The 26588-nt window shown below is 45.8% G+C and overlaps 1 protein-coding gene across 2 annotated transcripts; it reads right to left on the reverse strand.

The window, feature by feature from the left end:
- Positions 1-717: 717 nt before the first annotated feature.
- Positions 718-25113, reverse strand: LOC131879193 (carboxypeptidase N subunit 2-like). 2 transcript variants are annotated; one of them, XM_059225434.1, is made up of 4 exons: positions 24740-25113; positions 10276-10776; positions 4388-4677; positions 718-3319 (listed from the first exon to the last, which is right to left on the reverse strand). In XM_059225434.1, exons 2-4 carry the CDS (start codon positions 10653-10655, stop codon positions 1890-1892), a joined length of 2100 nt encoding a protein of 699 aa, XP_059081417.1. In that variant the 5' UTR covers positions 10656-10776; positions 24740-25113; the 3' UTR covers positions 718-1889. The 2 variants fall into 2 exon arrangements, with proteins under 2 accessions (XP_059081417.1, XP_059081419.1); XM_059225436.1 differs by lacking the exon at positions 24740-25113 and adding an exon at positions 11657-11675.
- Positions 25114-26588: the final 1475 nt, after the last annotated feature.

The raw sequence follows: 26588 nt of genomic DNA on the forward strand, positions 1-26588 counted from the left end.
GGCAAGTCCAAATATGCCATTCATGTTTCCAAAAAACAAGTCCGTCCGGTAAAAAGGAAACAATGACTCGGCTTGTTTTGAGAGCTATTAGAAAACTCATTTCCCCCCGTTATGAAATAAACCTTAACACTGCTTTTATCACCAGGCGAAGAAGATAACTAAAAGGATTTAAGGACAATCATGATTTGCTTGCCAAACATTGATGAGGCAAGAAAAGCAAATGCTCTCCCCCCTCATAGTGTAGATATCTTTTTTTACGCATGGATGTGGTTCAAACGAGGATAAATTGAATGTGACAAAGGTAGCCATTCAATGTATGTATTTTGGACAAAAGTTTGCTTCTAACATTTTGTGAAATCAAGTTGATCTGCCTATTTTAGCCCTCCTCCCACCAAAAAAAAACTAAAAGTTTGAGTAAATGTGCGCTCATGTTGTCATGTCGTCATATATTCAAGCTTTGTGGGACTCTGCTATTCAAATTTGCTCACTTTATATTTCGTTAATTCCTTTTTGGCCTTTTGTGAAGGGTGTCAATTTGACTTTTTTTACATCTGACAAACCTCGTAAATTTGCACACACCACTTCTTGTTTGTTTGTTCCCTTCCGCGATGCTGAGCAAGGATTTACAATGCAAAATAGTCATGATCTTTGACGCAATACTGGTCAGGTAAGCATTCATTACCTTCGTGAAGGTCGAGATAAAAATCCACGGGTCAGTTTTAACTGGTAATAGGGTCAATTTATTTCTGTTGAATGCATATACAATTTATGGGCCTGAGGCCGGAAGGAGGAATAATGGATATAGAACATGATGAGAGCAAGAGAGCTACAAGGTGGATAATCAATGGGCTTAACGGTGGTGAGGCGGCATAATCATGTAATTGGTAATGAAAGACATGAAAAATATTTTTTTTCAGCAATTTCATAACGATGAAGTTCAACGCGGTATCAATAATGGGCTTTTTCTTAATGAAAGCAGGTACCGCTGGTTCGGCAGCATCCGTCATGAAGGATAAACATTCACCTCATCAGCGCTTTCCTTTTCCTCCTTTTCTTTTCTTTCTACGACTTTTCCCTCTTTTGCTCCTCTTCCTTGCGCTCAGAGACTGGCAAAAATAATTGCTATCATGTAAATAAACCTTGTCTGACTAAAACTGGATGAGCATATTTCATTTTGAACTCTAGGGCAGTAAAATCTGCATGAGAATGGAATGGAAAACTCCCTCGTTGCCGTTTTTGTATTTGCAGCAGTTGTGGTTGTTCAATGTGCGCCTATCATGGAACAATGGCGAAGGCGCTCGCTCAGCGTGGCACACAATTCATTGCGAGGGACTCATCCGTGCCAGGAACAAAACCAGTCGGGCCACATCCCTCATAACTCGTGCACAACCCAACGGACCAGCCAGTAGCCGCATGAAGACCAGAATAGCCCCAGAAGGAGGGAAAGAATGGCGGGGATCTTTTTGCTTTTTTTCGGAAACAGTTCCACCGCACACACAAAAAAAACATGGTCCTCCTGAATCTCTGTGGGAGAGTGGGCGAGATTGGGTCGTGTTCCAACGAGAAGACAATATCACATGCAAATGGCAACTTCCTTAATGTGTCACACTGGTCCCTCTGACAGACTCTTCGGGCCATATTTCACATGGGAGGAACATAGGCAGAACCCAATTGAGACCCACCAATCATATCTCCATGTTGTGGTTGATGCTTCTGCTGGTCCTTATCCTTGGCACCACACGACCACGTTCTTCTTTCGTATTCCTCTAGGTGAGCGGGAATGTCACGGTGACTAATCGACACGCCATATCACATGCGTACATACTCGAGACACATGTGGAAAAAGTGTGGTTGGAGGAGGAGGAGGAGGAGGAGACGAGGCTGGGTTTTCACAACTCAGTCACGGGAATATGTTTCCCCGCTGTCATTCGGTTTTGCATGGTGGCCACGTAGTAATAGTGCTCGTCCTCGCAGGAATAGGAGGGCGTTTGCATGTAGTCATGATGGCGCATGTACGGATCATGATGGTTCTGGTGGTGGTGGTGGTGATGGGAGTTGGTAGTCCCGATGTATATGGCGTGGTTGGCCTTGATCGGGTGCTCCTTGCGTCGCCCAAGGCACAGAGGCATCCACGAAGGCCACTCCCCTCGACACCTCATCACGAGGAGGATGATCACAGCCAGGAGGAGCGTAATGCTCACAACGCAAATGGAAACTATCACAGCCGTGGCGTTGGAACGCCGAAACATGTCCTCTTTGGACAGGCCTGTCCCACTCAGGACAGTAGTCCCACCACCCGCTACCGCGCCATTTTGACTTGAGTGGGGCGTGGTGGGCGAGGACTGATCTGGCATCAGCATGACACCGCCCCCGTGAGGTTGGGCCGCCCCAATGGAAGAGAGTGTGGTATCACAGTAAAGAGACTCGCGCACCACGGATGTCTCCAATCGGGAGAGGGGCGTGTCCTTGAACATGGATGGTGCGGCACAAATGCCATCCCGGAAAATGGCCCGACCACGAGCAGTAGGGTCTTGAGTTTCGTTGTCCTCGGCTGCCTCAGCTAGGACCGACAATGATGGCTGCTGTTGCTGTCGTTGCGGTCGTTGCAGTTGTTGCTGTTGTTGTTGTTGAAGATGATGGTGTTGAAAATGGGCCAGGATCCGAGGCAAAAAGGCCATATTACAGTTGCAGTTCCACGGGTTATTGGAGAGGTCCAATTCGCGAAGCTGGTGCCAGGGGACCAAGGTCTCGCTCAAGGCGCGAAGGTCATTTCCGGCCAGATTGAGGAAGCGTAGATTGGGCACAGCGGGATCAAAGGCGTCATCCGCCAAGGAGGCGAGGCGGTGATTAAGGCTAATTGTCACATGCTCCAAGTCAATGCAATTACGGAAAGCCTGGGAGGCAATCTGGACCAACTGGCCACAACCCGAGAGGGCGAGCTTCTTAAGGCCACGGAGATGGCCCAGGGCATTGGGATGTACCACTTGGAAAGGGTTCCGGCCCAAGTCCAGGCTCTCAAGATGCGACACTTGGCTCAAGGCCTCGCTCGGAATGGAAGACAGATTGTTGTCGGCCAGATCCAAATGGCGGAGGGTGCCCAGGCCTTGAAGCGAGACAGACTTTAATGAGCGCAGCCTCGTGGATGACAGGTCCAGGATGGAGAGGCTTTGGAAGGAGATGAATGCGCTCTCGCCGATGGTTGTCAGTGGATTCCCCGAGAGACGAAGCTCAGCTAAATGAGGCAGACTTTGGAAGGCTGCCGAAGGCACAGACGTGAGCAGATTGTCGGCCAGATTGAGGATGCGCAGTGCGCTCAGACCTGCAACACACAAGGACGGAGAAGAGGAAACGTCAGAAGAAGTCAAAACAAACACATGTGCTTTCCTTTCTCCCTCAAGTCACCCCACTCGTACGTATCTCATTGAACGCCACTTAGCCCCCACAGAGCTCTACATAGCTCGAAGGAATTATCCCTCGTCTCGTGCATGCATGCACGTAATCAGTAATTATCAGAAAATTTACTTCCGACATGGACATAAGACGTTGGGTCTCCAATTATCCAGACATGTTTTGGTCCGACATTGTGCTAATTGTTGTTTTGATGATCGCTCCACAATGAGTCGCCATAATTATTCTCGGCCTTACAATATAAGTGAACAATAGCCTGTGTCCAATTTTCTTACGATTTCTTTGGGAACGTCCAAATTACGGGTCTCTTTCTCTCTCCCTTGTTTTACTGTATCATCATTATGTTTATGATAATTGCTCGGATGAACTCAAAAAGAGGTTTCAACCGGCCAAAGCACACGCCAATATTGGCTAATAGCCTACGACGTACGGAATACGATCAATTCAAAAGAGAGGCGAATTAATTCAACACCGGACGCCATTACTCCCCCAACAACAAGCTTTACTTACTCGACCCATACATTATAGGCCCAACAACACTCTACTACTGGGTACTTCCAATCATTTGAATTGCAGATTCCGGTATAAAATCACTCTCTCCCCCCTGATGAGCAGATTCTCATTGAATAAGTAGACTCTCGATTCTCATTCAAATCGTATGAGAACATCGAAGAGAAAGAGAGAACCAAGGCCAAGACAGAGAGAGCCTTGGCTTTTTTCATTCTGTCTTTTCCCAGCTCCAATGAGCTTACTACTGTAGAATCGCCAAGCCAAACATGAAACCTGAAGGGTTTTTTTTGGGTCGATCAGTCAGTCAGTCAGATTGCTGTCCTTCAGCCAACGGGTTTTTAATGGCTTCTCGCCACGATCAAGTCGTAATGAGGGTCATGACGGGATCAGGGGGCACCCAAAAAGCGGTCGGACTTTCACAGGCTGATGGAGCCGTTGCTTTAGCACTCACTGTACATGGAGTTCTTACCTTTAAAAGCGGTGGGTTGGATGTCGGCAATCCTGTTTTGGCTCAAGTCAATCTCTTTGAGTTTGGGACAGTATTCGAAGAGGTCGTCGGGCAAGGACTCGATGATATTCCCACGGAGAGAAATCACCTCTAATTGCCGGAGTCCGTAAAAGGTGAGATTGTTGACTTGACTGATTTTATTGCTCTCGAGGCGAAGGTGCTTCAGGTTCACCTGGCTGGAAAACGCTTTATTGCTGATGGTCACTATCTTGTTGTGACTGAGGTCGGCCTCCACCAATTGACGGAGAAACCTATCCAAAGAGAAAGGGACACATTAGACCCAACCACTCACTCTCCACCACAACACGACAGAAATCTCAGGTTGCTCTGGGACTGCTTAGCTAGGCTTGGCTCTATGCACCTACCTACGTACGTACGTACGTACGTAGGTATACAGAACATGCACTTACAACCAGCCGTTCAGCCGCGATCCGCCTTTGAAAAGACGAGACGACGACACAGATTCACCGCTTATTGGATTGGTTGTAAAAAAGATATGGATGCTTCTTCTCCATCCATGCATTTCAAAACCTCGAGTAGCTAGTCAACTCACGATATCCTCGTGATGATATAAAGACATCTATTGGTGACGGGGGAACATTTTCATGATGGGAGTTGGACAAACCAATGGGCAAGCAAGTTGTTCCTTCTAAATATAAAATGTTGACTAAACGACTGGTTATCTCGCGTGTCTTCCCATCTCTCACTTTGGGCATGATTGGGGGAAAAAGAGCTTTTAAAACAAGATGCCAAGTTGTTCACTTCTTGCACACTTCACTCAAGATCTATAGGGGGCAATAAATACTTGAGGGTTCCTTCGTTCGTTCGTTCGTTCGTTCCTGCTCCTCCTCTTCCTTTTCATGTGATTTATCTCGGCTCTCCTCTTCCTCTCTCCTTTCCGTTGCTTGCTCCTCTTCGTTCTTCTCTCCTTCCATTCCTCTCCTGGTTTCAAGCTAATCTTAAACGGCGCAGATTACCAAATACTGCCATCCCAGACGCCGGAATGGCACTCTCCTCGTGCCTCATCTTCCATTTCGCTCGAAAGTGGCATTCCTTGATTTCAAAAGCGAAAAAAGATATTGAAATTTCTCATCTCGCCCGTTCACTCGCTCGCTCGCTCCTCAAGCCGGAGTAGTGTGAATGCCTATAGAGCTCCAGACAGATGGAAATAACTCCATTCATCTCGTTCCCACTTTTAAAAACTCGTCTCAAAGACAAATGATCTCGTGGAACAATTCCGCACAGACACAGGGAAACACAGAGAGAGAGAGAGAGTGAAGGGGAGGAAAAAGATACGAGTCTGACTATCTTGGTACCTTTTTATGATGGCTTGGCCACGTGCTTTGCTATTTGACTTGGCCTTGAGCACTTTCACCAAATATCCCGCGGAATATCGATCGTCTCTCTGTGGCACAGTGCATACAGTGTACCTATATATGTGGTGCCGTTCCAATATTTTACTGTGATGGCCAAACCATTCACCCCGCCCTCTCCACCATTTCCACATACATTCTGACCTTTTCTCGAGTCACCAATGTGGCGACGGAAACTGGCAATAAAGCCAGTACTAGATTGCTCGCACACTGTCCAAAAGATGGGACAGATCGGCCGGCTGATGGGGAAACTTAACTTCCTAGTCCCTCGTCCTTTGGAAATCGCTTATTCCGAACTTGACTAGGTCTTTCTGGTACCCAAGGCTCCTCAGTTCATTTTGCTCATTTCCCCTCTCTCTTTCTCTCCTATTGTGGGTTTATTTGACAGTCGACTGTGTACAAGAGGTGGAGACGTTCCATTTTAGTCCAGGAAATAAGAGCTCCAACCGAGTATCCCTCCAATTTCATAGATTCATGCAAATTCCATCAAGAGCCTAGATGGAAGAAGGGAGGAGGCCGTCAGCCAATATGGACGGCTGTTCCACAACACTCTATTGAGGATTAAGGGGGATCCGCACTGAAAACTTGCCACCAAACTTGGGAACTTGACGACATCCTAATGGACCTCTTTTCCATGCGCTCCTCCGGCTTATCGACTTATTTACTTTGCCTTACCTTACTCTGACCATCTACATATAGGTCTGGAGCTCCTCAAAATTCATTGAAGCGTAATCAAACTTAGAAATATACGTCTTTTATGAGATGGATTTTGCTGCCGAGTGGAACATATCACACTCCAATAGATTTGTCACGCCAAACAAGCGCTTTAAAGAATGTATAATTACTAAGAAAGCACCAATATATTTCAGCATCACAATGGCTGAATGTAATCATTTCCTTTTTTTGATATCAACGCTCACATCTACAGAAAATGTAGGCTCTCATTCCTTTTCCCCGGAGATTTATGAAGCCTCACCATTTGCCACTCGTCGGAAACAACCCCTGAGTTTCAAGTGGAACTGAAGCCCTTTGCTTGTTGTAGCCGTTCGTTCGTACGTACAATAGGAAGGTAGTATGTAGGTGATTGCCGCAATGCATCGAGAATACGAAATCCTCCGAGCAAACCGGGGGTAAACTTGATTGAATTGTCTGGAAGGGGTTTGCAAGCACAGCGAAAGGGGAGTAAACGCTCAAGGAATGTGCATTTGAAAATGAATCCAAACTTTCAATCTCCTCTAGTTCAGACAAACCAATTAAACTGTTTCCAACTCGCTTGGGAGGGAGGCGAATATTGGCTCCTCTTTTCTGGGCCATTTAGCCATTCATTGGTGCGCCACCGCCGCCGCCGTGGCCGTGGGCGCGGCCGCTGACGCCAGTATCCAGTATCTGGTCCATTTATCTCGTTTACGGGGCGAGTAGTGGTCTAATAGAAACTTGGAACAGAAAAGCTTTTCATATCTTTTCATCAGGCTTTTCTAAACCCGGGTTTACGAAGCGAAGCAACCAAGTCCACATTGGACGTATGAAGTCGTGAGAAAGAGAAGGACCAGGAAAAAAAGGCGACCACCAAGTTTGGCACGGGGATTCGCTCCGTGCTCCGTGTTCCATGTTCCATTCCATGTGCCTGGGTAAGGTTTTCAATCTTCAAGATGAGCCTGTTCTAGCACCCCCCATCGTCAAACAGGGACACACAGACAAAAGTTTTCCACCATACTCCACGCTTTCACTTGATGACAGCTGACAGTTTCTTTCCCAGAATTATGCCAGCAAAAAAAAGCCCTCCATGAGGTCTTATGAGCTCGTCACTAGGACGTGCGCACCACACAATGCTGTTGACGGGAATGGTGGGATGATAGTGCTCTAGTTGGCCAGTAAGGCTGTTCCACTAGAAAATCCTAATTCCATTACGGATAATCTCCTCCTTCTACATCGTTTTAATGGATCTTGGAACGAGGCTGCTGCAGTGCCATTTCTTGGGTTCGAAACAAACCATAAACTTGACCCGGAGGTGAGGAAACTCAAGAACCGAGAATAGCTATTGTAGTTATTTTATTGCCAGTGCTGCACTCTTGCCATCGAAGATGGATGGATGGATGTTTCGAGTTACTTTCCACTGTATACTAGATTTTTCAAGTAAGGAACGAGTAAGTAGACGTGATTGCAAACGGGGAACTCAATATTTCATCGCTGATTAATCGTTCTCATAACAGACTCAGCCATGGCGGATGGAACAGCTTTGAAAGGTGGAGCAAACATTAAATCATGATGATGGTATCGATAAAGAAAATGCTTCCTTTTTATCTCCCCACGGATCTTGGAACGAGCAACTTTTGGCCAGTCCGGTACAGGGTGGAACCAGCTACAGAGTAAATAAGCGACGTTCCACTTCTCACTTGCCTTCTGTTTCCCCCCAGGTTCAGTCCGTAGTAAGCAATTTTGAGACAACCCAAGATAGAGGCTCACCCTGTCGCTTAGATGTGATAGATGATGGGAGGCGAGGCTCCACCACAACCTTCATAAAAGATTCACATCAGCCCTGGTTCCCTTCTCAGGGTCTCCTCTAATAAAGTTGTCGGGGTGGCAGTCGGCGTTCCACATTTCATGGAACTTCGTCAGTAAGTAAAGTGTTCTCCAATTTTGTTTGGAGGGGAAACCAAGGTAGCAAGAGGACGAGACAGAACTGGCTTCGTGAATTGAAAGTACCAGGCTACAAAACGCCGAACATTCTGCTCCACTTGGTATTTTTTTGTGAGCCCTGCGCTAATGATGACTAGGCTCTATGATACCCTACCATTGATCTTTGAGATTCGGGAAAGGATTCCATCGAGTTTAAGAGCTGTATCAGAGTTTGGAAAACATTTCTTATTGATGATCTTTCTCTCTAACCATATATCAAGTACACTCAAATAGTTCTAGAAAGAGCATATTTTGGTTCGTGAATTCACATTCGTTGCTATTCCATGGATCTCTAGTAATACTATAAAAAAGTAAGATATCATAAGATGCCGGTGGGCAGGTGCGACCCTAATTTACTCACTGTAGAGGGTTCTCCTTAAATCAATTATTCAACAGGTAGAAGGCATTTCTGTCGCAAAATTGGTTCTAGGAATACAGAACCCAGAACCGAGTTCGAAATAAAACAAATCCACAGAACTAAGCACCACGTCTTACCTCAAGCATGGTGCTTAATGGCTCTTTTACAGATAATGTTCCAAAGTTTTGACTCACGTTCAAACTTGCAACTTTTTTGAACTAGGGCACACTACTTATTTGTGATTTACACCAGTTCAGAACTACCTTCCGACACTTTTCTGTATTCTATTGATAGACCAACGAGAGTTGCAGGGAAGAAATCTGATGCCGCTTTCTTATTCAGAGAAACAAGCACAAAGCTTAGAACCAGTTATTCAAAAGTTGGAGAAAATAATTTCCACGGCTCCTTTCCATTGGATCCCTTGATGTTCTATGGTGCCCACGAGACACGAGGAGTTGGAATTGCATTACTAATTACTCACATCTCCCTTGAGAAGGACAGACAAGAATTATCCAGTTCTTTTCTCTTGGGAGGGTTAATCCCTACCGCACACAGGGTGTTGGAAATCTCATTTTTCTCGCTGACTGGCGAACCGGGTAAGCTTCATCAAACCTGTCAGAACAATAATGTTTTTCATCCTGAGAGTCCTAATGAGTGGCATAAATTAAGAACGGATGGGGTTTTTCTCGTTACCACCCGGTTGGCTTGAGAATTGAGATCCATTCCAGATCCTGAGGGAAATTTTCTTGAATTCATTCCTCTCCTTCTCCTCCTCTTTCTCCTCGTCATTCTCTCGACTCATGCATCAAAGAACAGAGAACAAAGGGAAGGATCTCACCCGTCGTCCAAAGAGAAGGGTACCTAAATAAGTAGAGAAGGCCACAACACGAAGACTATTCACTACATTTTACCGTACATCTCACTTTCGCCCTAATATGAGGGGGATACGATGGGCTTGGGGAGGGAGTGAAAGCTCATCTGGCCAAGGTTGGATCGATTACAAAACCTTTGACCTCGGGCTCATCTGGACCAATTCACGGCCGACCCAAATCCGCCCATCGTTCAGAGAGCGAAACGAACGAGCATTTTTTGGTTGGCTACGATTTTCCTGCGAGCGTTTTTTTCGTCTAACGTTTCTTTTCCTTCCTGCTACTAAAACATAGATATCCATTCTAAGGTAGGGTCTCCGGGAATTCCAATAGCTTTTTCCCTAGAGCGAAAAAATTCTCCAGACGATAGGAGAAGACGGAGAAATATGAGACATCGCATCCAAGAAGACACTTTCCTTGATGAGACGACGGCCTCTCGCCCAAATTAGGCCAACATCCAAGGTTAACACCCAGCTCCTCGGATCAATAATAAGCATGGAATAATGGAAGTATGACACAATGCCATCACACGATCGCTAAACTTATTGGAAGTTCAGGCTCGTGTCTACCTACCTCATGGACACATCCACGGTGGGAAAATCGTTGTATTTGTAGACAATAGTTTTGAGACCGGGATTGAGACTGTTGGACATGACATCTAGGCCGGCTTTAATGCAGGTCACGATCAGTTTCTCATCATCACAATGACACAGACTCGGGCAAAAGGCCAAGGCCATGTCCAATTTCAGCCAGAGTCCGAGAACAACACTGAGGACACTCAAATAACGCACGGACGACAAGCAACCTCGTGGCTGTCGAAGTCGTCGTCGTCGTGGCCGAGCAAAACTATTTGGGGATGCTGAACAGGTTGGCCTTGGCCGGGGTGGCCTATCCTCCGTGGATTGGGTGGTCGAAGACTCCGAGGCTTCTGCGGCAATTGCGTCCCATCCCATGGTGAAGAAGGCACTTCCACCACTGCAGACGTGGCGGCGAAGTAATCGGCCAAGATGGCTTCAGCTCTGGCCAAGCTTGGCCTCCACTTGGGGCTTGATCGCATTCAGGAGTGAGGAATACCTGCAACAAGAACAAGAAAGAACATGTCATAATGCTCGTCAAGGGATGGGGAATTGGAAGGGGCCTACGAGCAGGGAATCTTGAGTGCTCCTGGCTTTTTTTCTGCTGCTTTTTTTTCCTTGGCAAGTCTGCTGAGCAGAACCGCCGACCCTCAAAGCTGACATGTTAGATTCTACAAAGGCACCCAACTTCAATTTGGAGAAAAGACAAAATGATGCGGCCATGACTTGGGTTTGAATTGAGGATAATGACACAGTCTCTTGACCGTTCCTGGCCTCTTGGGCTGGGTCCAATAACCTGGTCTATCCCGGACAGACGAGATGAGCAAATTTTTGGGACCAAGGTAAAATGTTCTATGAATGGAGGCATGGAGGCGGGCAGGCGGGGAGGTTGGCACCAATAGACAGGGATAAATCTGTTCCATTACCATGAGCTGTATTGGAAATGGTCAAGAGGAAATGGCTCCTCGAATTGGAACACTTGAGCCGAAGTAACGGAAACGGGCGAGGGGAAGGCGGACCGTGGCAAATGGGCCAAGGCAGAGAGAAAGAGAGAGATAGAAAGAAAGTCGGGGGGGGCGAATCGGAGAATGGGAAATGATCTTTAGCTTTCAGGTCAGATCATTGGCTCCATTGTGTATAATGTTCCAGTTTTTGATGACCACTGGGTCCAACAGAAGGATCGTAAATCTTGGAAACACAATTACTACGCTTTCAACGAGGTCATGGTGAGTCTTTTGCTTTGCTTCTCGTTTTGTGCTCAGACCGTATTCCGTGCAAAGGGGAGGGAAGGATCTTTGATTGTGGAAATCCTATTACTATCATGATCAAATACAAAGACGAACTCGGGCTCGCACCCAGAAATAAGTACGAGTACTTACTGAGGGATCCCGGAGAAAACTTTTCGACTGGGATCCGCCGGGCACATTTTCGCTCCAAACTTTGGAGAGGGTGGTGACATGTCAACAGTGCATTTCCTCGCTTTGCAAAAGATAAATTGGATTGACAAAATCTGGGCCTTAAGGACCAAATAACAAACTCCCTTACATCTCTGTAAGATTGTTTTGTGTTTTTCAAGCCCAAAACATTTACTCGCTCCTTGGCAAGTTTTGATCCAAAACTGGTCGTTTTTCCACACCACCAAGTTATGCGAATCGGAGATGGAATGCAAAAACAATTTACCCCGCTCATCCGGCTGTTACTTGCGATGGTACTCATAAAAAGATGGAACATCATTGAGGAGGCTCCAATTCCTGACCTTGAAAGCCTCCCAAAATAAGGAAACCTTGCCCCTTTCTCTCTCTGTGGCTTGTGAATTTTTGGACGGACTGTGAAGAAATACATTTCTTTCGTTTTTGGAAGCCAATACCTCCAATATGTCGAATCAACCACATCAAACGAAGTCCAGATCCCCTTGAACAACGCGAAGAGAAGCAACATCAGAGGGAACCTACAACAGCCTATCTCGTCAATCCAATGAACACCGGGGGTTGTTTCTTTTGTGTTCTATGGATGAATCTTCAAATCTCAAATCTCCAACTGTCTATGGCACAATCGTCGACTGAGAACGAATGAGCAAGCGAGCAAGCGAGAGAGCGAGCAAGCAACAAGCCAGCAAGACCAGCGTGTACGAGGCTCTAAACCACGAGGTTCATAACAACGGCGATGAATGCATTACCCGGGTTACAACCATCACTGCTTATTCCTCGAGTGAAAATATTTGCCAAATCATGCTCCCTCGTCTTCTTGGGAGGCACAGCTCAGAGTGTGTTTGAGAATGTGTAAAGCCATGATGAGTGCTGGGTGGATGAAGCCAACCATTGGACGGACGCTGGTTCTACGTACTCACGTACGTCAACAAGAACCAATGGATTACCAGGATGAATCATTGAAGTGAGTGCACTGCACTTGAATTGAAGCCCTGTCCAATAAGTTTAGCTTTATCTACTACAACAACAGCGAGGCGTCTCGAAACTTCAGAGATCCATTCATACGCATACAAAAAGAGGGTAGAACTTTCTTCTTCTTCGTCTTCTTTTTCGAGGTCTTTTGTTCGTTTTCTTTTTCGCTAGAATGACCCCAGTGACAGCTGGCTGGATCATCTACATACCACTTCTATGAAGCTTGGATAGCCCTTCGCCCACATCCCTTTGGCATTGGCAAAATTCGGATATACGTAGAACTATATCGAGAGTAGCCTATAACGCCCATGCTTGGGAATGGAATGCCTTTGATTCATGGGTTCTCTCCACAAATCCACAACTTCCAATTGTACTAACTACGAACATTCCATGTACTACATACGAGCACAAGTTCGATGGGCTTTGAGCGTGACTGGCTGGGTTTGACCGCGGATACACAATGATCTTTTTACAATGGTAGAATAATGACATTCATGGTTGTAAAGCTGGCTCGGGACTGGCCAAGCCCAGCCAGTCATAGCCACATAATGTGTGCACAGGCTCCCTTCTTTCCTTTCCTGCTGTATAAAGAGCATAGAATGACTGACTGACTACCAGTCCCAGTCCCAGTCCCAGTTCCAGTCGTCGTCGTCGTCGTCATCACCATTATCATCATCTTCATGCGTTCAAAGGACTTTTTGAAGAGGCCAATGACCATCAAATCTTCTAGATATGACTAACAATGAGTACAAGCTTACAGACGGGAATATTTGCCACGGGAACACAACGAGGGAATCCCAACGGGAAAGAATTCCAAAAGACAAAAAAAGCCACCAACTCACTCACTCATTCACTTGCTGTTCGCTTGCCCGCTCGCTAGCTCGATCTCTGTCTATTCCAAGATCCGATGAGAATGAGAAGCCATTGTGAGAGTAGTCCAACATATTTTGAATGTCATTCCCATTTGGGCCAATGGAAGTGCAATTCATGGACAGATCCCATCTTCCACTTCCAAATCGGACCTCGGGAAAACGAGCATCCCCAAACGGCCGATGAGAAATCTGCACTCCCAAAACAAACCGGTCCTCTGGGCCATGAAAACAATTAAGACACGCCAGATCTTTCCGTCTTTTCCGACTGGCGTCTCAGTTTCGGGAGTGTGGACCATGGACTGACTCTACTTCGTATGCGGCATGAATCTCCGTGGTCTGATGGCATCTGATCTGGCACTTCCTTTCTTTCTTTCTTTCTTTCTTCGAGTTCACTTTTAGACATCATTAAGACGTTCCCAAATTGTGTGTAATACGGCCTAAGCGATCTCCCGTCTCTGTCAAGTGGGATCTCGGTGAATTAAAGCTAACCGCAGTCAAGATTGTAGAGTTGTGCACACGTAGAGAGAGAGAGAGAGAGAGGTAGGAGAAGGCCCCCCTCCAAAGAGAGATCTGTTATCAAATGTTGAAATCATCCTATTAGGCAACTTCGCCCAAGGAGGCCCTCTCCTCCTGTCTCTCTCTCGTCTCAGGAAGCTTATGTGCTCTTTTTTCGGTACTGCCTGCACTACATAGTAGTGTGTACCTACAAGTTACTCGCAGGATCCTCTTAGCGGAAGATAAACTTGCTAGACAGTCCAAACTAGTTTATTCGTTCTCGCGAGATCAACTTGGACTCGAAAAAGAGTCGACAGGCACACTTCTTCTTCTTCTTCTTCTCCCACTAACTTCCATTAGAGCGACCAAGACCACTTTTAGAGCTCGAGCGAGTCCTCTCCTTAGTACGACAAATGTGGCAATCTAAAGAGCAAACTTTCCACGAGATGAGAGAGACTCATACAACACTGAGACAGTATACCTAGTACATACATATCTCCATGGCCAACCAAGCAGCCAGCCAACCTACATTTAACCAACCCAGATGGACTTCCTTTCCGGTTGTTTCATCATGAAAAAGGTCGTCGTTTCAGCCATTTTCGGGCTAAAATGCCGAGTCAGCAGAGAAGCACGATCGATCTACCCGGTCAGCTCGTTTCTAGCTTCTGGATCCTAATCGCATTGACGGCACACCTCACAATGAGATGCTAATGTGGTGCAATTAAGGGTCAACAAAAGCCACCTGGAAACTGATAATGGCAATGACGATCATGATGATCATGATGATCATGACGACGATGGTCGAGAAGCGCTGGACACAAAAACACCAATCAGCTCCCGAATGTTTTTGCCATGGTTTCCTTTGATCCGGATAACGAGCATTGTTCACGTTCGAACCCGAATCGCCTCCTCCGTCCATCCACGAACGGCATAGGTACTCGTTTCTACTAGCTACTAAGTCCCATTGAGCGAACCGATGAGCCAAAGAAACATCTCTGAAAAGACTCAATTGAGTTGGACAAGTCCAACGTACTCCAGAAGGAGCTCTTAGCAAGAAACAATGCTATCAGATCGAAAGATCTGGCATTGGGACATTCAGAGAGAGAGAGAGGGTAGAGTGAAAAAACGCAAGACAACGACGAAGAGAGTATCCAGCTACATAATACTTTGATCCGCCTCGTTTGGACCCGATTTGGGGTTCAGGACATTCAACTCGGGTCTCCAAGATGGAGGGGGGCGGGGGGTTGCCGGGGGGGTACGTATTTTCAAATCTGCGAAGAGACACAACAGCCCTTCTTTTGGTTTGAATCAGTCCAATCTTCCTTCCGTGTTTCGATCGTTAAGGCGTATGAAAAATTCATGACGAATCCGATGCGGCTTCAGAGCGTTCATTACCAAGCTTGCTCGTGGAACGAATCAGAGGAGGACATTAAATTTTCAACCATCCATTCCCTGAAGCAGATTGGTATCTGATGGTGGTTAGGAAAAATAACTCTCCAGTAGGCTTGGTCATTTCGGATTCCATTTCCAAGAAGAATCTCCTCGGCCCCAATACCTTATCCAGTGACTATTAATGCCTGACATCATGCTCGGCCCGGATTTATCGTTCGGAGGAACTCTAAAAGGATGTCGCCGTCGATGTCGTTATAGAGCAAGCTCTTAACTCTTCTTTGGAAACATTTCACAATTGTCATGACTTGTCAAGCCACATTTTTTCTACCCTGCCGTTTGTCTCTGGCCAGTCAGAGCAACATTTTGGGGCCAGCAGACACATTCACATAACTATACTACACGCATACACATTGATATATCTCCTCGAAATACAGAATAAGGGCTCATGAGCACCGAGCTTCTGCGGCAAGACCTTACGTCCTTTCAGGTTGGATACTTGAAACCAACCACGGACAACAATGCCAATCTGCTCGGGATTGATGACTTCCTCTCATTAATGCGCATGCTCCAAAGCAATCAAACAATGCGATAGCCTATCAATAGTGGCAAGATTCGCCAACCACCAAGATATAATAGGCCATGTGTTTGAGGGACCAACAGAAGTGCCTATTCTGAATCAGACCCACTTTTTCGGAGCAAATGGGCTTTTCTTCGTAACGGCGAGGGAGATTAACGAGAAGATAAATTTAACTTTGTAGTCGTCGGGACTATTCTAATCTAGCCATAGCGAGTTGAAATTGTCATTCAGTTGTTAGGGCTAACTCCGCCTCAAAGAGCTCGAGAAAAGTGATCCGAACTTAGACGCCTCTTTGAGCTACTCTTGTGGACTGAGGACCCTCCTCTTCCATTTAGACCTCTAAGCGTCGCTTCCCATTCGTCTCCTTCATCCCTCTTTTACCCTTCCAAAGAGTGAGTGAAACATTCTTCTTTTTGACAAAAAAATAGTCGGTCGGCTAATTTAAGAGGATTCTTTTCGGCCACAGCAGGACAAAATCGTTGTCTTTGGCCACAAGAATTCCCAGAACCCTTGGTCGTGTGACTTGGAAATGATTCTTGGAAGACAAGTACTGAGTACTGGCATTGGTGGGTATGGAATCAGTGCTCATGTCAAGGCTAAAAGCTTTGTTCACTAAGGAACACCTCCGTAATTACAGTCAAGCCTTGGAGAACACGCTCTATTGTTAGATTGGCAATTAGTGGAACCTTGGCGTAAAACCAAAAATAAAGGAATAAACTAGAAGTCGACGTCAAAGCTAGAAACCGAGTAGGACTCGAATCATTAGTCAACTCTGCCTTTCTGATGGGCTTAAACGCTTTTGATTGTTCCATTTGCCAGCCAGCCAGCCAGCCAGCCAGCCAGCCAACAATGCACGCGCAATCGATCCTGGATTGTTCCGTTGTGACTCATTGACATTGGAAGGGGATTTTGGCCCAAACCTAGTTTAAGTTCCATCAGCATTAACATCATCATAGCTATCGTCAGTGTTGAACCTTCATCACGGTTAGTGGGTGCACAGTGATGGCGAGAGGAGCTGCTAATGGATCCCTTCAAGGTTAAAAACAAGCTCAACTTTGAAGGCACCCTTGGGAATAGGCGACATAAAAAGAGAACTTCTCTCTCTCTCTCTACCTAGGCTCGCCTCATGCTTGGGCCTTTATGCGTTCTGGCCTTGCCACCTTCGTCAACGCATAATTTATGACATACACGACTTGGCGGGAAGCTGAAGGCTCTAATTTCGAACCCAGTTCCAAAACTTTCATTCCGTAAGTGGACTGAGAGATTTACCAATGTAAACGTGGTTGAGGGGAAAGGGGGTCCATTAAGATTAATAGCGGTCTATGACATTTCGTTCACAAAGATCTCGTGCTTGGAAATGCGAGGGACCGAGGTCCACAAGTCGGAGAAGAAGAAGTAGAAAAAAAGAAACAGAGGAAAACTTTCCTGGATTCCATGCACTTTGGATTCGTCTTTTGACTGACAGGAGGGAACAAAGGGAAGGGAACAACCGGAAATGGCTCAATATGATCCAAAATTCAAGAATTTCTCCAAAGAGCTCCATTCAGCGTCATTGTTCAGTGTTCACGGCTTGCCTCGTGTCAAAAATGGTATGGAACACGGAGGGGTGTTTCTCTCACTCTGAATGGAACAAGCACAATGGGACACTTTAGCGGATCACAATATGCAGATGTCTTACTTATTCGGCCCCTCTTCTTCCGTACTCTTCGCTAAGGCCAACCAACCCACGTGCGATGATCCAAGTAAGATAAATGTTCCATAAGGAGCCCATTGGTCGCCGTGGGTCCGTGTTCCAAATAGGAGATGGTTCTTCGCACCCTCAAAACCTATTCATTGCCTCGCAAAAACCCTTTTAAAACCAAATACCCGTATTGCAGATTGGCCTAAATTCCGACCAAACTCACACTCGACACCCCCCTGGTGCCCTCAGGCCGTCGTATTGCGCGGTGGTCTATGGGATACAAAGAACCTATTGTGCCACTATTATTTCTGCCCTATCTGCTGATAGCTTGCTTGGTTTTACTTTAGTGGCCTTTGAGAGAGTGTTCTTCTCTCTGGACAACACCGTGGTGCGTGTTTTGGTACCAACCAGTTTGGATGAACATGAAGACCAAGAGCCCCGACTCGTAAGCAAAGTCCCACATTTGGCAAAAACACGAACTAATTCATCCGGGTCCAATAAGAACACTATAGCAGAATGCCCTGGTCGATCCCTGTTCCCTACCTAACACCAGTCAGTGAGTGTTCCAATTGAACAACGCCTTCAGTGATCTTCAGTGCCAAATCGTGCCGTTCCGTTATTCCACGTTTTTCCCTCGTCTACCGGCAACCGTTGCGTACAAAGAAACCAATTAGCCAACCCGCCCAATAGAATCTCAAAAAAAGGGAAAGGAAAGAAGACCAAAGAAAGCACTTATTGCAACTTATATTGTAACAAGGGGCACTAAATAATGGAAACCAATCCAACTCTATCTAAGCTTCCTGTCTTAGAAACCACCCAACAACATGATTTATATTAATGGGGTGGAGTGGCGTCTTCGCTCGGCAATTCCAGATGTCTAATAAAAAGTAGTCGCCAACCAAGGTTTTCACGGATTTGGAGCACAACAAGAAAAAGTCAGTGCAATCCCACTCCCGATGAGTTAGAAACTCCGTGAGGTCACATTGAAAGGCGTGGGCTTAGCAGTGTATCGGCACATGCCGGGCACCAAAAGTGCATTCCGAGTGAACACTCTAACACACACTGCAAGTTACACACGCACACCTCCCCATAAGTTGCCCCCAAACCTTCACGTGATGGCGGTCTCTAATTGGAGTGCCTTTCCGAGTTTCGCTCGAATCTATCAGCTTTATGATATTCTCCGTATGAGAAAATAATTAGAGTCCCTGGCATAATTCCGTGAGTAAATATTGTTGATCAAACACTTTGCCTCTCTCATTTCTCGTGGTCTTCCGAGGAGGCCTCATTTACAATTCCGAGTGGGAAAGAGGATTGAGTGAGAGTTGTTCACATGAACAAATGTGAGAAAGAGGAGTGAATGCTGCGGTCGACAACTTTTCCTATCCTACGATTAGGACGTTTCAGTATTCCAATCATTATACATGCAAGGGTCAGACCCTCATAATTCACCATGAATGAGAGACATTGCCTTGAAAAGTAAGGCCAAGCCATGGAGAATACAACCACCACAAACTTAAGCAACGCTTTGAAGGTCGTTCTTGAAGTGACTAGGCGAACTTTCCACAGATCTGATGTGCGCGAGCCTTCAAGTTTTGACATAGAGTGTTGTTCCTCCTTGCAATAGCTTTCCTTTCCAAGATTCGCCCCAAACAGTTGGTGGCACTACCGGGTACGTAAGCTGGGGGGAGAAACAAGTTCTGAGAAGTTCCTCCAGCAAAATTATAGGAAAACCAATCCAGGCACAAATCAAATTTTGTGCAGACCGATCTCCATCAATCAAACTTCAACCACCCCATCAATTACGAATTAATAGTTCCCATTGCTGCTTACCGGAACCCCGGGAAACTTGGGTGGGGAGGAAATCATGGCGACCAGGGTAATTGGAAGCAAAAATAGAAACAAGGAAAGGCCCTTACCCATGGACAATTAGTACCATTGGAACAATTCCCAGACAGACGCACGTCATTCGCCAATTTCCGAGCTAAAGTACAGCCGAACTATTGACAGAGCTTCGTTCATGTATCGGATAGACTTTATGATGATGAAGATGAAATTGAAAGAAAACTCAGTTGTTGGCTGACATTTGAAGGTCGATATGGTACTGAACCATTGCTGGGTCCAGAAGGTAATTGTACTGGAGCACGTTGAGTCAATGTTGAAAATGGAGATTTGTTGCTTCACTTTTAGTGAGCGTGTGAGTGTGTGTTAGAAAGAGAGAGAGAGAGTGTGTGTGTGTAAAAGTCTTTCGTAGCTCTCCCTCCGATTTGGCCCTTCTCTTTCAGTTTGGTCATTATTCACTTTCCAGGCTTGGCTTTCAGCTTTTGTTGGAAATTGCCACTTTGACCAAACAACCTCCATTTCGTCTTGCACTACTTCTGTCTGCTCGTTTTTCGTTGGTTGGTTGGTTGGTTGGTTGGTTCTTTCGTTCGTTCGATGGACTGGACACGATTCGACATTTTCAATTGGCCAGCAGGATGGCCCTTCACGCGAGGATCCTCACTCGCTGAAGTGAAGGGTTCTACCTATGGAGAGCTCTTATCTCCACTTTCAAAGGCCAATCGAGCCATTTCTGATCCCGACACATACAACGTGTATCCTATCTTTGTTCTTTCTTTAAAAACGGCGAGGAATTATTGTCCAAGGCTGGAAGGTTTTGCTTGGACCAATGGCAAAAACATCAAGCTAAAAAGACATGCAAATCCATCTCGTTGACACTGAGGCCGAAAGCGTTCGACCTTTCAGACTATTCGAGTCGGTCGCTACTTTGAGGACAAAGCCCTGACAAACCTATTGTATACAGCACCGAACAGGGTAAATTGTCTCGAGTGATGACCTTCTGGTCGTTGTCAACTCTGACGAATGGCCTGAAATTCGTCTTCATTTCAAATGACACACGGCCATCTTTCTCCTCTGAGAAGGCAAAATTTCGAGTAATCCTAAGGAAGGTTGACTGAAAAAAAAACAAAATATTGGTACCCAAAGCATGGGCAACAACATTGAGCTCGACTTCCGAACATAAAAATTCCAAAAATATCGGCCATTAAGCTCCGAGTGGTTCGACCCAGTGNGAAAAAAAAACCAAAATATTCGTACCCAAAGCATGGGCAACAACATTGAGCTCGACTTCCGAACATAAAAATTCCAAAAATATCGGCCATTAAGCTCCGAGTGGTTCGACCCAGTGGCCGATGTTTGAGGATTGGACAACCATGCTTAGCAAAGAAAGTCGTTCTCTCTGTCTGTCTGCTTGTCTGTACGTCTCTCTGACACTTAGTCTTGGCCAAAAAAAAAAAGAAAGACAGATAAGGCAAAGCGAACTCAAGTTGTTTTTTTGAGGGCAAGAAGATTTTTGCGCAATGTTTGGTCCCCAAAACACCTTTTTAATCTTCCTCAAGAGTCGTAAAAACGGAATGATAAGAAGGGCACGGAAAGGAATTTGAGAGGGATGAGTGCGCCGTCAAGCCCACTAGAGCCACCAAAAAAAGGCACTTCTGGACATTTTTCACTTCCAAAGTGCTTCGATCTTTTGTTTCCTTCTCAAAGGCATCTTGCTTGACCACTGACACAGAAGTGGCAAAATACTCCGACAGAAAGAATACCCTAATCCAATATTTGAGGTGTCTGACAGGTGTTGGGTTTGACTGGAAGGAGCCCTTTTTCCCCTCTAAATAGACACAGGACGATTTGTCATGTTTCATGACTGGACTCAATTAAAAGTCTTAATCACTCTGACCAGCCATTCTGGCTTTGTGTATGTACGCGTAGTACCTTTATCGATATTCAAATCAGCCATGGACGTCCCTACTAATCCCAAACAGGTGGCCGGCCCTCTGGCTTTAATTAATCCATCAAAATCCTGGACCCTTTCAGATGTCCTAGAGAAAAAAACGAAGGTGCCGAAATGAATTTGGCCCATAAGTGAGAGACGTGGACTTCATGATACAAAGGCTGCAAATGATAAATGTCAATGGCCGTGGAGCCGCAAGCCATCATAGAGTAGTGCTCATTCGCTCCGGTTTATGACACGACACAAAGGTTGTTGGGCCATAAATTACACACCTTGCCACAGAGTGGCACATTTATAATACGTGTAGAACGACAACGCAAATTGTAATCACCAGTTAGGGCGAAATGAGGGAAAATCAATAAGCCATCCAAGACCGAGGTTTTTCTTGTGACCTGAAGCATAATATCGCCAAAGATGACTATCTGATGTTGAATCAATACAGGATGATTCATATTTATGCTCTTCTCATCGGCGGAGTTGGTTAGACATGGGTAATTAATGCCCCGGTACAAGGCCATTATGCGGATAAAAGTGGCCATTGGAAGCACTTAACTGACTCAGCAATATCTGATTTCGATTCATTAACTAAATAAAAGGACTTGAAAGGAGGTCTCAAACACGAATCCTTTCAGTTTATAAGCCTGATGTCGATCAGTGCGTGATTTGTGCTGACTTCGACTCCATTTAAAGTTTGGACTCCCACTGAAGATGGAGGGCTCTGATAACTCGGAGACAAAAAAGCCTTGTTCCAGTAGCATAAGCTGTCAGAGTCGAGGAAGACAATGTTTGTCCATACATTGTCAACATGTGATATGGGTTGGGTCGGGTTTGTACCACGATAATTCTTGTCATCGTGTTCTTGCGTCTTAATCACGCACAGAAAACAAAACAACTTGGTCATGAAAGCTGATACTTTGGCTGAAAGATCGCCATGATCTTTAAATCCTTAAGAGCCACAGTGAGTGGACGTAAGGTAAGAAGCCCTCCTTCTGGAGCCCCTCCAACAAACCCGGGGTGGGGTTATTGATACGAGTTCCGCAGAAGAAACGACGTGTTTGTGGCCATCCGAGATGTAGATGTCGATCCAGTGAAATTGGACACGAGCCCTGAACAGACGAGAAGGAGGCGAACGAAAAAGTGACGAGGAAGAACTCAGTTTTAATAGTCTTAAAGAAACGAGTATCACGGACCACGGATACCTAGGAGGATATGGTACAGCTGCATGTGGCCAAAAATGGACCTGACACTTGAATATGAATAGATCAGTCTAAAACCCGGCCAGATTAGCGCACTCCCCAAACCCCTTGAGTTGAACAAGAGTGGAGAAGTGGTCGAGTAGTTAGTTCTTGGCTGAGCTTGTTGCCGAGGGCTGGAGCACAGCTATGATTTGTCAAAACAAATTAATTCCCTCGAAATCGGGCGAAATCACGGTTCTCTGTTGAGAGGTTAGAGACATTGCTTCTCTGAAGTAATGCACGGATGTTTTAGAGATTTGTCTTTGATGCCTGGACGTACTAATCGAGGTTAGATTGCTTTTTGAATAATGCACAAATCGATTAGACGCATGCAATGGGAAATAATTTGACTTCTTTCAACATTTACAAAGTACAATTACAGGCTAAAAACCTGAAAGGAGAGCTCAGATCGATGTTTTTGGTAAAGAGACGAATCATTTTTCAAATCGATCAAAAAGTGAAATGTGACAAAAAAGATCTTGACCCGATGTAATCAGATGAGAAAACTCATAACTCGCACCTTCTCTTTTAACCCATAGAGCGCTTTATTGGAGTCACTACTTCGACCCTCAGGAACGGGCACTGATTGTGGGTTATGAAAGAGAGCGAGAGGATGGATGATGATGATCAAGGTGCGGAAGGATTATTACCTCACAACCAGAGGGCAAAAGCGACGATCTTGCTCATTGAACATGGATCACTATCATTGTGCTAATGCCAGTAATCCGAGAGGAAAATTTCAATTGAAAACGAATTTTCTGGTTGTCCACCAAAGATGCACAACGGATTCCGCCTTTCAGCCGTCCAAACCGAAAGAACCGAAGGAACCAAAAGAACCAAAACTGGTCTGGTTTCGAAAGAAAAGATCTCTCTCCGTCGGTTGGATTTATGACCGTTGTAGCCATACGTATTACGTCCGTAGACATCCACATGCATCGCTTCCTTTTCTTGGCCGGCGAGTTTCATTTCGTTCAGGTAATGATCTTGTTACAAAAATCCATTGCCATGGAGGAGCAAAAAGTCAGGTAATGTGATCCCTGGACTCTTTGTTCCCTCCACATGATCATGTGTGAGTCTTCGTTATGAATAATTCCCCGTGGCATGGGGTAGCTTTGGGAAGCACGAAATTCAGCTTTTAAAAACTCAATCGGTAAGCTCGGTGAGAACACCTCAAATAGTTGGTGAGCTCAAGTAGAAAGAAACTGAGATCAGCCCAAGCCAACCAAAATGAATACCTTGCACCTCCCAAAAAACGGGAAAAATTTAATCAAGTTTCCTCTGAGGAGGTGGGGTTCACACACTCCCTTGGCATTAATGAATTTTTGGGGGCTGAATTTTTATGACTTACTTAACAGATCTGAACTCGAACGAACACCATTTGAATTTAAAAAAAAAACTAAATCTGCAAGAGCAACTCAAACTTGTTTCCAAGTCAGCCCTCGAGTGTATGGCTATATAGGTGGGTGGGTCAAACCCCTCAGGACAAAGGTTAATTACGTGGTTGATGTTAAGCCGACCAGAGTCTGGTCCATTTTGGAGGCATAATATGGTCAAAGTAGAGCAGAGAGAAGTGGAAACGGCAAAAGCATTGAGGGAAATGCCAAGGCAAATGAGAATCCAAGTTGATCAAGTGTCCACTTTGAAATCGGCCTCGCTTCCATGAGATCAGCCTCCGGATCAGATCAGATCCTCCTCGAGGTCCTCGACTCATTGAGCGAATGTATTTGCCGTCTCTTCCACGGATTGGCCACAACTCCCAAGGGAAAGAGTTCAAGCCCGAAATGCCAACAGATGTCACAATGCGACTGGGACAAGGAAACGGCACCCAAGGCGACGGAGGAACTGCTTCTCCGGGCAACCTATAACTCGTGCACTTCAACGGCGTTCTACAAAGTCAATCTAATCTGGCGGAGGAAGGACATTTGTCAGGATCAATCAGGTCCAACAGACTTTTCAAGTCCGAGAATGAGCGCAAGAACTTGACAAAAGAACGAGGAGGATTGGTTTTGTTGGTGGTTGCTTACCTAAAATAGTTTTCTGCGTCCGGATCTGATGACTAACTTTTTTTTCAGGTGATGCCTCTCAGGAGAGACACATATTTCTTCTTCTAAGAGATCTATCCGGCTCGCAAATCCACTCTTACTAAAATTCTAGCAACCTGAGTCACGGTTCGAATGACAAAAATGCTTCTCGCCCAGTCACGTCACTCGTCAAGCTGTGATCACCAAAAAATTGACAGGAAACGTTAAATATCTAATTTTCGTGGTTGTAGCCATTGGCATTGTTGGCATGCACAACTCCAGTCTCAGTGGAGCGGGAAACGAATGAATTCGAAAGAGACCCGGAGAAACGACACCGATACACGCAAAGTTCGACACACCAAGTACGACTGAATTCACTTCTGTTTCTCTTCCGCGGACTCGATCTCTCGAGCGTTTTGCTTCAAGCTCGCTCGAGAACGGAACGGGCGCTAGGAGGCGTGAAGAGCGCGCCTCCGAGAACCCAGCTGATTTCGAATTGCGCGCGTGACCGCTCGGGACAAAGAGTAAAAACAACGACGAACCTGGCATGCAGTGGGTTGGTGAGTGAGTCAAGAAGGCGTGATCCCAAATCAAAGGCTTAAATTCGAGACCGGGGTTCGGGCTCCACTGACTCAACCCGTGAGTAAACAAGCAGTCCTGGACGTTGGCCGGGAAGCGAGGGTAAATAATTAGAAATTGATATTTTGACAGGGGCTTTGTGTTTGATGTGGAGGACTGATGTGGAAGATGTCCTCACCCAAGGATATGGGATATTGAAGAATTGGAATTCCCATTGGACCTGTCCGTGTTCCCATATTGTTGTTATTGCCCAATGGAATCCTCGGGGAAATGAGAGTAATGAGGAAAATCAGAAAGGGGTGAATACTGAAGACAGGCGGGCCATCGGATTCATCAATGGTGGAATGAAGAAGATGGCAAACATTTAGTATGTTTTCGGAAGAAAGATACAATCTCCACTCTGGCTGTCCTCCCCCCTTTCCTTCTCTTCACCAAGAGCAAAGGAATGCTTCTTTCTACGGGAAGGAAATTCCAACCGGCCTTTTTAACCTCAGAGAAGAAGTCGTTAGGCCTCCATTATGGGGGATAAGCCCTTTCCTCTTGGTTGATGCCGTTTCGAGAGAAGACAGAAGAAGTCCTGATTTAATGAGACATGAAAATTCCCATTCCTCTGGCCGTTAAAGCCGCTCGCTGATGTTCCTCGGCCTGTTCCAAGCAGCCAGAATGGATCAAGATAAAAGATGAGGTTTTATGAGATACGAAAAGCTCTCATTTCCATAACCTAAGGCACCACGCCACCACTGTCATCTGGGGGGTCTTCCTTCCTCATCTAGGGCTCTATGTTACCAAACTCAACCAAATGGAGCCAACTTGGTTCATTGTACCGATCCCTTTATTTGGGAGCTCAGGAGAAGGAAGACAAAGAATAAGAAATGGAGAGTTCTTGGCCTCGTCCTGGTTGCGTACAGACCCATCCTCCTACTATCCGGTAAAGGTTGATCGAGACCAGGAAGTTGAGGATCTCCTGCTTTCCTTCCCATCGTCTCTCCGTTCTTTCATTCTTGGATCTCGGGTGCCCCATGGGGTCTGTTTCGGAAGAGGTAAGGGATTACCCTCACCTCAAAGAAGGTTTCACCAAAAGCATTGAATTACCGCCAAGATCAGATACCATACGTTGAGCCAGAGGAACTTATCCAACAGCTCGTCTTCATTATTTTCTCCATTGTCATTTAAGAGGAGCTACAAAACCAAAGACGAGGGATATACTTATTGTTATGCAGGTGGGCTTTTATAGTATTTTTGCACTCCAGGGCCCCTCTGAGAGATCTGGTAC

This window comes from Tigriopus californicus, chromosome 4, assembly GCF_007210705.1.
Source record: "Tigriopus californicus strain San Diego chromosome 4, Tcal_SD_v2.1, whole genome shotgun sequence".
NCBI lineage: Eukaryota > Metazoa > Arthropoda > Copepoda > Harpacticoida > Harpacticidae > Tigriopus > Tigriopus californicus.